An 11,771-nucleotide genomic window follows, 5' to 3' on the forward strand; every position below is an offset into this window, starting at 1 on the left:
TCTGACCAAAACCTGGACGTTTCAATAATGATAACCCATCCTTTTGCTTGTAAGCAGTGACTCCCTTCATTCAGTATCCAGGAAAACTATTCCCCACCTCCTGTACTGACTATTAACCCATTGATGCCTGATGTTGCATTGTGCAACATTGGCCCTGGCGCCTGGAGCTGCATTACGCAACATTCAGGCACATGAGATTTGACAACTTCATTAAAAATCTCTGTTTGTTTGAGATGAATGAACACATTCTAATGAAAGATGAGGGTCTTAGCATTTCAATGCAACTCAGTGCATATTTTGATGTGCTTCAGAAGCTAAGATATTTCGTTTTTTACAGGCTGAGGGCTTAAAAAGGGCTCAGGCATTCAGCACCCTTTTTTGCAGGTGCCTTAGGCGTCAATGGGTTAAAAACCGGAACAATCAGAGAAAACTGGGAGAGGTGGCAACACTTACATAAAAATATCTGGTTTCAGGTGTAAGATTGATGTGAGGAGATCTTCAAAGCCATGCATGCAAATGTCCTCTGTTAACCTGGGGAACAGCCATGCTGCTTTGCACAATCGCTCAGATCTGAAAGACAGCATGGATTCTGTCCCTCAGCTAGGGTTCCAGATCTTGGGCTCCAATCAGAGAGGGGGGAGGGGTTGGAAAGGCAATGGGCTCGTTCGTGACAAAGCAGTGCTGTTTTTGCTAGGCAGTGGGCATGCGCACTTTGCCAGTTTGATGCATTCTGGTGTCGCTGCTTAGCAAAAGCAACCCCAATCACTGCATGGAGTGAAAGCCCTTTGGAAGCAGCCGTTGCAGGCAGTGTGGCAATAAGCCAATGAGTCTAAAAAATAGTTTGAGCCAACGTAATAAAAAGGGCCCACGTGTGCGAGTAAACGATATGTTTCAACCCTTTTGTAGGATCTGGTATCCGGTTCCGGCAGGATCTTAAGCAGTGGATCCGGTATCCGGCAGGATCCTAAAAATCAGGATCCGGTGCATCTCTACTTCAAAGCCATGCATGCAAGTTTCCTCTGTTAACCTGGGAAAAAGCCATGCTGCTTTGCACAATCGTTCAGATCTGAAAGACAGCATGGATTCTGTCCCTCAGCTAGGGTTCCAGATCTTGGGCTCCAATCAGAGAGGGGGGAGGGGTTGAAAAGGCAATGGGCTCGTTCGTGACAAAGCAGTGCTGTTTGAGGGTATTCCAAGAACATGGCTAAGTGATAAACCTGGCTATGGTAACCTACAGGAAGTGCTAAACTTGCTAATAGAAAGCTTACAGGTGTATCTGGTCAGCTGGGGTTAAAACCACACTCTGAGCCACACAATATTCTAAAAAGGATTTCATGTGTGCAGCAAACCCTTCTTTATGGAAATTGAGTTTTGTATTGTTTTGCTATTGCTTGCTTGTATGTGCTTATAAAATTGTACTACATGCAATGATTACTGAGCGTTATGCTGAAAAGAGAATAAGAATGAGAATGCTTACAATAATGTGCTTTTATTGTTGTAATGCCATGTTTAGGATGGTATGTTCATATACTGCTGTGCGATACACCATCCAAAAGGAACATTTAAGAGGACTGCAAATGCATCATCTGTGATTTCATGCTGTGAAAATAAAGCACTTGCAGTATTTTCAGCAAGCTTAATTGGACAGCCAATTTATTTCAGAAATAAATAGCATTTCTGCCGAAATCAATGTCAATATGGACACTTAATGAAAAAGATGCGTAATAATGGAAAAATGAAAACATAAAGACATAAAGCCTTTAGTTCGGCATTGGCAAAGAACAATCTCCCATAGTACACACAAACAGCAGACATTTCCACACGTGCAAAAAGCACAAATAGAGTAGGCCAGGCACTACGGAATGTCTCAGGAAAATTGATGGAGAACTATTTAGAAAATAAAATAAATATTACAGTTATCCACACACACATTCATCAATCCAAGCAGTGAATCCTCTGCTATTATTATAGCTCAGGGATGGGCAACTTTCATGGTAGGGAGGGTCACATTTTTTCCATCATGACCATCGGAGGGACAGATGACCACGGATCTGACTGCAGTTTGAAAATTCAAGGTGCATTTGTTTGGTCAGTGACTGCTGAAAGTTTGGAAGAAATTGGAGTTCTCTGTCGGCCAATAGTCGACTTTCAACAGACTGACTCAGTAGTGGTTTAAAAATCACAAGTAAGGTTTATCTATGGGCCGCGCTCAGTGAGGAGGAGGCGGGCCGCATGTGGCCCCCGGGCCTCCAGTTGCCCATCTCTGTTCTAGCTACTGCATCCAGTTGACCAGAGTCATAACGAACAGTCAGACAGACACACACACACACACATACATACATGCAGCTTCACTAGAAGCCAGTTTCCAATTAATACTGGACTAGAACCAGTTAAAGAGAATGACTTTTCATACTAGTCTAATCAATGCAATGTGAAATGAACATTTTCGCAACAAAACTCAGACATAGAGGCTCTGTGGCAACTTGAACATAAACAAAACTACTCTCAATAAGAAATAAATATATGGGAAAAAACCCAACAAAATAGAAACTTAAACAACTAAAAATGGCGTCCATCACTTTGCTTTCTGCTCCGCCAGCAGCTGCTGAAAGCGCTCCTCGGCAGCTTGCACGTTCTGGGCCTGCGAGAAGTCTTGCGCCTCCTGAGGGGAGCGCAGGTAGGACTCGATCTCGCTGTCCGAGATCTCCTCGTCCCCCGTCACGTCGGGTCCGCGCTCCGCTCTAGGCAACCTCCTCTTGGGGTGCGACACGCAGGGCGGCACGAACAGCTGCCTCTTGCTCCAGTGGTCAGCAGGGAGCTCGTCATTACTGCAATGAGACTCCGGCCCAACAGAGGGCGATCTCTCCAACTCTTCAGGGGGCTTGATGTCGTCATCACTGGAAGGAGACTCCGAGCCAAAAGAGGACGATCTCTCCTGCTCTTCAGGGAGCTCGATGTCGTCGTCACTGCAATGAGACTCCGACCCAACAGAGGGCGACTTCCTTTCCTCTTCTCCCCCGAGTTCATGTGTCCCAAGAGCATCGGTCCCCTTCGGTGGCGCTGATGTTGACATTGTGGATAGCATCTCTTCAGCTTTTCCCTTCAAGCCGCCAGTGTCACTGCGTCGAGACTCTGGCCCAAAAGAGGGGGGCCTCTCTACCTCCTCTTCCCCAAATTCATGTGCACCAAGACCATCCGTATCTGTCCTCTTTGCCGGTGTTGTTTCAGATATCGTCTCTTCTGCTTTTCTCTTCAACCCACCTGGCTGTGTGTACTCAACCACTCTAACCTGCCCCTGGGGTATCATTAGGGTTAACGAGGGTAATACAAGTACGCAAGCTGGTGTTAAGTTAGCGTTAGCAGGAACAGCCATGTCCCCGGTCAGCGGAGTATACTGCGACTGTGTGGCAATACTGTGAGGCACTGTTGTTGAAGAAGCGTTCAATGTTTTCGAACATTGCGTGTTCCCAGAAGGTTCTGGAGGAACGTTCTTTTCTGGGGCCAGTGACGTCATAGACCATGCGTCAGTGCTCCCCATATCGTTAGCATTCCTGATACTTGTTCGAGACTTGCTCTTGTTAGCATCCGCGCTCCCAGTCGTTTTCTTGTTAGCAGCCGCGGTCTCCGCTGCCGTGTTCTTCTTCTCAGCAATCAAAACACTCTCCATTGCGTCTTCTTCCTTCTTGGCGTGTTCCGCCTCCAGGGCTTCCTCGTGGCTTCGCAGGGTCCTGGCCAGCAGCATGCGCTTGTACTTGAGGATGTCCTCCACCAGGGCGGCGACGTGGTGCGGGTCCGGGGGCACGCCCCTGAGCCAGGGCAGCTGTGCGCCCAGCTTGCACAGCACCTCCCTCAACTCCCTGACCCGCTGCAGCACCGCCGGGCTCACCTTCTTCTTGGTGCCATCCATGGCGTTGGCCAGACGGCAGAACTCCGTCACAGACACTTTCATACGCACCTGAGAGGAAGAAACAAATACAAAGTGGTGGTGAAGAAATACAAAGTGTGAAATCCGCGACACCAAGCTCCCGTTGCTCTTTTTTAATTGATGCCCGAAACGTCACATATAAATAAGAGCAACGGGTGCTTGGTGTCGAAGACTTTTCTTTCATTGTTAGTGCTATTTTTTCTAGTCCTGCATCTTTTTGAGATGGATGTGCGTGTTTTTCTCTTTTTTATCAGCCCTTTTCATTAGTCTCTTTTCCATTGGGTTCCGCGTTCCGGTGCGGGCTTTATAAATATTCATGAAACTTGACGGGGGGTCGATGGTGCTGTCTCGCACGCATTTCCATACAACAGGGACAAAACTGGGCCATATGATCAGCTGCTGCAACTAGCCGCAACAACACTGTGTTTTCACGCCATGGTGAATCTAAGCCCTAATCTAAACAATAGGACCTACATAGGACTAAATATCACCAGCGATCTCCTTCTCTTAGACCCATGTGTTTGGGCTTGAAAGCTGCGAATCTTAGCTTTTCACAGGTTTTTACAGAACGTTTTTATGTTCTTTCAATCCAAAGTTATATAACTTTAAGCGGCCGCTGTTTCAAGTGAAAAAAAATAGCGCTTTCCAACCATTTTTTTTTTACCTCGTCATTTTGTTTTCGAACAGACAGCGATCTCCTTAACCTAGACCTACAGACATGTGTTAGGGCTTGTTCGAAAGCTGAGATTCTTAGCTTTTTACAGGTTTTCACGGAACGTTTTTATGTTCTTTCAATCCAAAGTTACATAACTTTAAGCGGCCGCTGTTTCAAGCGAAAAAATAGCGCTTTCCAACCATTTTTTTTATCTCGTAATTTTTTCCGAACAGCCAGCGATCACCTTAACCTAGACCTACAGACATGTGTTAGGGTTTGTTCAAAAGCTTTTTACAGGTTTTTACGGCACGTGTTTATGTTCTTTAAATCCAAAGTTATTTAACTTTAAGCGGTCGCCACTTCAAGTAAACAATGGCGTTGTTCTCCAGCCGGATAGAGAGGAAATCTTTTTTGTCATGGCTGTGTTCTTTGTTCCCTCGAATAAACCATAGTTGTCTTTTTCATTCGAAATTTTCATTTTTACATTTCATTTGATAACAACAAATTCGCCATCCCTCTGCAGGTTCGTATATGAAGATATGTGCAATGAAAAGGGCTACTTTAGTGTGCCCTATTTTGCATGGTGGTAAAAAAAAAAACGACTTCTCACAAGGAGGAGGCGTGGAGCTTTGGAAATAGCGTGATTTTAAAATAATAGCCTTATAGGCTAATAATATAACTCCTTGGCCAAGGACTGGAGTTAGGCTACTTTAAAGAACATGATAATTGCTTGACCAATTTCCTAGTCTACTGAAAAACTGCCGACAGAAAAGCGATGTTGATTTTTAAAGTGCGTGGGTGGGGATAGGTGTTTGCACATGCCGGTAAATCCTAACACAGGCAACATGTAGCCTAGTGGAACTCAGCTCCGCACGCCTCGAACCACGTCTTTCGCGATTCTATAATCGCCCCTGTTTGAGCCCTGTTTGAGCTGATGATGGGTGTGTATGGGTGGAGTAAATGCAAAAAGAAAACGAAACCACGCCCCAGCAGTGCGCAGCCCCGTTCTAACAGGGCTAGTCGAAAAGGGGCTATTGTGACATCAGGGAAAAAGGGGAGCTGGATAAATTACTACTGGGTTCCATTCCAATATCCAAACTCCTGTCCTCAACTTGTGGAGAAAACAGGTTGCCCCGCTGTCAGCTTAGGTACAACAACTTTTGGACGACTTTTCCCCACTCAACATACCAATTGCAAAATTAGTAAAATACCTTAGAAGTTTTATTCAATATCTCGTAAAACCGTACCTTCATACGGACCTGAAAGGAAGGAAGAAACAAATACAAAGTGGTGGTTTTTAGGGATTTTCTTTTTAGTCTGTTTCGACTTTATTTGACAGGAGTGTGTGAGAGGTGAATAGGAAGCGAATGGGGAGAGAGATGGGGGAGGGGTCGACAAAGGAACCTGGGCGGGAATCGAACCCGGGTCAGCCGCATGGTAGACGAGTGCCCTACCGGTTGACCACGGCAGGCCAGCAAAGCAATTTCTGATGGAACAACTGGCCCACATACGTAATGGTGTAAAGAGTTGCTCCACGCAAACAATAACTCCACCCAAACAATAATCGCTTATTAGGTGTGTGATAATTGTTCATGTCCATATTCATTTGCAGTCTTTAACAGGTATGACATTAGTATTGTCAATGGTCTGCTAACTCAAGTTTGAAGAGGGGAAGGAAACTCCCCTACACTAAAGTTAAATAAATAAAACTTAACTTTGATCTTTTGAGTATTTAGTATTTGTATAATCAAACTTAATTCAGATCTCATTTGTATACAGTATGGGACAGTGATGTTTCAGCAGCAGCACACAATTTTTTGTTTGTTTGACTATCTAAGAAGCATAGTCATTGCAGCATATTAACCACCAATTACTAATTTATTTATGGGCATTATATGCCGTTATGCCACTGACGTCTAAGCCCCCCCCTAAAAACGTCTTTGTATTATACCGCTACAGGTACCGCTAAATCTGAGGGATCATCCATACTTACAGCTGGTTGGAAGGACTGCCAGGCCAGGAAGGTCACAGCCAGGCACATGCGGAGTGGGTTGCGACCGGTGACTAGCCAGGCGTCCCCTGCCAGCTCCACCAGGGACGTGGCCCTCTCAGTCAGCTGAGACGGCTTCTCGCTAAACGCCTCTCCCACCGCCTGCGCAGTCAGGTTCAACCTGTGGGGGGCGTTGTCGCACATTAGGACGCAGGTGACTAAAAGCTTAACACATTGAAGTCACCGTTAGCCCTTTTAATTGTGAAAACTGAAAGAAAAGTCCGCGACACCAAGCTCCCGTTGCTCTTTTTTAATTGCTGCCCGAAATGTCACATTAAAAATGAGCAACGGGAGATTGGGTGTCGCCGACTTTTCTTTCAGTTTTCATGGTATTTTTGCTGAAAACAGCCAAGCAGTCTGCAACTGGCCCCCATTTTGCTTCCATTTGAAATGCCACTATCGTGATGTAAGCATACTGCATCTTATTCTGCCCATATAACCTCAAAACCGGACATGCCAAAAGTTTTGTCGAAACACTGTCAAAGCTAGTCCAGCAGGGGGCAGATTTGAGGTTACAGTTCTCATTTGAACTACTGAAAAACAACAATAGTGGGAATGCCCATATTAGTAACTGAACTAGCAAAATCTACAAAAAAAAAAACATTAAGTGCCACCTCTGCCCTTTTCCAAAACGTGTGAAGGCATGGTTGTATGGTCTGTGGTGTGTGCCATTCTGCATTTTAAAAATGAATCAAATCACTCCAGGCGCTACGAAGCAAGACAGATACTTGTATCCAAAGCTACTAACAACAAAATTGGCTATAATGGTCCCCTTTCCATAGACAAGCCAGACTAAATGTGAGATTAAATGTAAATATTTGGTCTGGCCCTGATAAATGAGACTGTCTGTAGATTGTAGATTGTTGTTGGGATCAACCCGTTGTTTTTCAAACTGTGTCTCTGCCTATTGGCCAACGCTTTGTCGTCACTCCATGAAAAAACAGTCCAATTTGCATCCAAAGATTCAAAACAAATCAAAACAAATGTCCTGCACTGTGATTGGCCAGCCAGATTCAGGGCATTGGGCCATAGAGCCCCGAAGTCACCAGGAAACATGTAGCAGACTGTAGTATTGCTTGTTAGCATTTAAGGATTTTCCGGTTCCCAGCGCCGACCGTGGGGAATGGGGACCAGTCTCAAATAAGGTGTGTGTGCAAACACACGATTAGCGAACCCCCGCAAACTGACGAGGGCATTACAAATAGGCTGTAGGGATGACATGATTGAACATTTTTGTGTCAAATTTTTGTGCGCCGACATCAATACGATGCTGCTATCACATGCTTAACCCGGAAAACTGGCAGACTACAGGAGGGAGATTTCACGAGCCGTGACCATGGTAACCAACGGCAAACCGCCACAAACCTTCCTAGTACGAGACTTTGGAATTACTTCTAACTAAGCTCTGATACAAGTTGTTTTTCACTCCTGGTAACACTCTTTTGATAAAACGTAAATAGTGCAATTACTCAAATCGCCTTGGTTCAGTAGTATACTTTCAAAACTTAAGCTTACCATTGAGGAGAAATTTGCTCATGCGACTATAGCTCACGCGAGAATGTGAGATGTAGTTCCCAAAAATTCAGGAGTAGTCAAGGTATAGCAACATTACTTTATTATCGTTATGTTTAGGTTGATAAATACACACATGTTGTTGTGCTGCTCCATTTGTTACCAAGGAAAGGATGCGGGGATAGGCGAATGACGGCTGTTAACGTTTGTCTTAAATTTTTATTAGCCCAATGTTAAAAAATATATTCCTGGAAATTGGATTTCCGTGAAAATGCTAATCCGCGCATACAACTCATCATGTCATGATGACATCACTGATAGCAGCATTATATTTCAATATCTCGCAAAACATTTTCTCATTTGCAAACTGGATGGTGAATGAAGAATAGTTCCCCCAAAATTGTTTTGGCTAGGCTGACAGGGGGAAACTTTATCGTTTTCTCCACGGAGGAGGGGCCAGAAGGCGCGGCGAGGCCACAAGCACAAGTGGAGGACGCAAGGTAGCATATTGGAATGCACTCAAGATCTCTGCCCTTGGCTCACCCGTGGCAGTAGCTCTCCAGCAGCTCCGTGCAGGTCACGCTGTTGAACTGCAGCTGCAAGCTACCAAAGAGGGTGGAGTAATAAAGAGGATTCAAAACACGCCCACCCAATGCAAAAGAGTGTGCTCAAGTTGGGTCTCCTAAGGGGGCGTTGTCCCCTCCTTCTTCTTCTATTTTTGAGGTGTTTGCACAAGAAGTGCACTACCGCCATCTACTGCGCATTTATTCTCAACCTCAGGTTTCCTAACCGTAGGTCTCCTAGAGGGGCATTCACCCGACATAAAGTGGATACCGGAAAAGAACTAGAATGACGTATCTCTGTCTCTATAACACCTCTGCCTTTTACTTGGCTCACCCGTGGCAGTAGCTCTCCAGCAGCTCGGTGATGGCCGCGCTGTTGACCTGCAGCTGCAGACTGCTGACCAGCTCCTGGTACACCGTGCCCAGCGACGTGGGGTCCGCCTCCAGCAGTGAGCCGATGGTCGCCAGGGTGACCGGCTTGTTGTTCATGCGCGCCACGGCGACCATGCATGCCCCGCCCAGCACCTCCTTCCTCTCCATCTTGGCCATGAGGAAGGCTGGGTGGGCGTAGGCGCGCTTGAACAGCTCAACCGTGGTGTACTCCAGGTCGCCCGAGAAACGGTAGATGCGGCACAGGGCTTGCACCCTCTTGATGCCTGGTGGTGGTGACACACGCACACAGACATACAAAAGGTACACACACACACACACAGAAACAGACACAGACAGACAGACAGAAACACACACACACAGGGGGGCAGGATTTGGCTGGTTAGCTTCGCTGATTAGCAAGTCACCTTTTTAGCATTTCCGACATCCACTTCGCTCATGATGATTGGTGGGTGCGCACCCTTTACAGGTCTGTGGTTGGGCACCTCCATGCATCCAATGCCCGTCTTCCATGTAGCTTTCTGATTAACCGTAGGTCAGACAATAACATGGAACTTAATTGGCTGAGTAAACTGTTGGCGGACACGACCAAATCTTTGAAGCTGAAAAATTTGTTCAATTTTGGCTGAATTCACTAGCCTAGCATTTCCCATTGAAATGACTGGAGGCGGGACTTATTCACTCTCTCCAGTTCTTATACTACCTCCAAGGACACACACACACAATACAATGGGCTGTGTTCATTAGATGTCATAGTCTCTCGCTCAATCGCTCACTCACTCACTCACTCACTCACTCACACAACGAAATGGGCTGTGTTCATGATTCACCATTCATAGAAAAAAAATATTTGGCAACACTTTACTTGACGCCTGTGTCATAAGCATTACATTACAGTGTCATAGCACAGTTATGCACGTGTCATAAACATTATGTCCATGTCATAAACATTTCATGACTGTTGGCCTTAAGTGACATTCGGTTTGCCATAGACAATCCAAGGTTGTTTTTGGCATAACCGAATGTCACTTAAGGCCAACAGTCATGAAACGCTGACATGGACATAATATTTATGACTTATCTATGACAGTTTCATGACACTATTATGACACTGTAATGACATGTTTATGACATCGGCGTCAAGTGTTACCAAATGTGTATCAAGAAATATGAAAACCATCCCTACCTTTGATGAGATTCCTTGAGGGATGCTTTGTGGTCTCTGTGCTGGCATAATATGGAACAGCTGAAAGAGGTGGAGAAAGGATCCATTAGTTAAGATTTAAGAAGTTATCAAGGAAAACATATATGATAATGATGAAAGGGAAGACGAATGTTAGGAAGGTGTGTGCGTGGTGTATAGGCTACTGTGCGAAGACCTATATCATAAACGGGTTACTTGCCAGTCTAGGTCATTTCCCGAAACCTAGGCTACCTCCCACTTCTTTCCAGACGTCTCTTCACTGTCACACCAATCAAAATAAAGTCATAACGAATATTTTCAATGGATGTTCTTAGCATAAATCACGTAGACCTACATGTTCCCTGCTCCTCCTCGCTTCGGGTTGTGGTAAGGTGTTGTGTAGGGACAATCGAGCCGCAGTCTTCGCAGACCAGTGTTGATTCGGAGTACAGGTCATCTTGCACCACTTTACTGGATCCACACTCAGCACAAGTAGGCGGCATTCTGAAGACGCCTTGCCAGAGGAGAATACATTGAGAGTAAAAAGTAATCAGTGGAGGAGAAGAGAAGCACCTTCATGTTAATGCATTGTTATGGTGTTCGTGTAGCACAGTGTCTGCAAGCAAACTATCCAAACACAACGGGGTATCTAGCAATACATGCATGCAAATGGAAGCTAAGCTTTCTTAATGACAAAATCAGTTACGTAAATTCATTACCTTCAACTTCGCACAAGTTTCCCGAAATGTCAGAGCTAAACTTTTTGTATTTTAGCCACTCTTCAGGCTACTTCTGTGGTGTTCCATCTTCGTTTGACAAACGCACGGCTGATTGCAACATTTAAGAAATGTCCGGGTGAAACGGAGGATAGCCCTGGAAAGTTCCGCTTTGTGACAGCCTAACAACTGGCAAATGGTCTCCTCATCACTTCTCATTTTGATTTTAGCACATATGGAGTGCATTTTAATATGCGACCTTGCCTCCTCCACTTGCTTCTCGTCATGATGACATCACTGACAACAGCATTATATTTCAATATCTTGCAAAAGCTCAATTGTAAAGTCTCCCTCAAAAGTTGTTGTGGCGAGGCTGACAGCTGGGAAACTTTATCGTTTTCTCCACGGAGGAGGGGCCAGGAGGCGGGACGAGGAGACAAGCACAAGTGGAGGAGGCAAGGTCACATATTGGGATGCACCCATGATGAACATAGATATGGTGTGTGTATAACAGTATGCTTTACATACATATATGGAAAATGTAAAATACTATACAATAATAGGGCAGTCATTGGTAAGCGCTAAGCGGTTAGGGCGTCAGCCTTGTAGCCCAAAGGTTGCCGGTTCGACTCTCGACCCGCCAGGGTGGTCTCTCCCCCATCCTTCTCCATGACTGAGGGTACCCTGAGCATGGTAGGCCTACCGTCCCAACGCACCGCTCCCTAGGGGTGCCATTGAGGGCTGCCCCCTTGCATGGGTGAGGCATAGCAATTTCGT

General features: G+C 45.5%; 1 protein-coding gene across 2 annotated transcripts; it reads right to left on the reverse strand.

Moving 5' to 3' along the window:
* Positions 1–1,473: 1,473 nt before the first annotated feature.
* On the reverse strand, positions 1,474–11,156 carry brf2 (BRF2 RNA polymerase III transcription initiation factor subunit). 2 transcript variants are annotated; one of them, XM_063210787.1, is made up of 6 exons: positions 10,998–11,156; positions 10,634–10,782; positions 10,282–10,341; positions 9,040–9,361; positions 6,574–6,751; positions 1,474–3,955 (listed from the first exon to the last, which is right to left on the reverse strand). In XM_063210787.1, exons 2-6 carry the CDS (start codon positions 10,779–10,781, stop codon positions 2,576–2,578), a joined length of 2,088 nt encoding a protein of 695 aa, XP_063066857.1. In that variant the 5' UTR covers position 10,782; positions 10,998–11,156; the 3' UTR covers positions 1,474–2,575. The 2 variants fall into 2 exon arrangements, with proteins under 2 accessions (XP_063066857.1, XP_063066856.1); XM_063210786.1 differs by having other exon boundaries at positions 10,634–10,792; positions 10,998–11,155.
* Positions 11,157–11,771: the final 615 nt, after the last annotated feature.

The sequence above is a fragment of the Engraulis encrasicolus genome, chromosome 11 (assembly GCF_034702125.1).
Source record: "Engraulis encrasicolus isolate BLACKSEA-1 chromosome 11, IST_EnEncr_1.0, whole genome shotgun sequence".
NCBI classification, from domain to species: domain Eukaryota; kingdom Metazoa; phylum Chordata; class Actinopteri; order Clupeiformes; family Engraulidae; genus Engraulis; species Engraulis encrasicolus.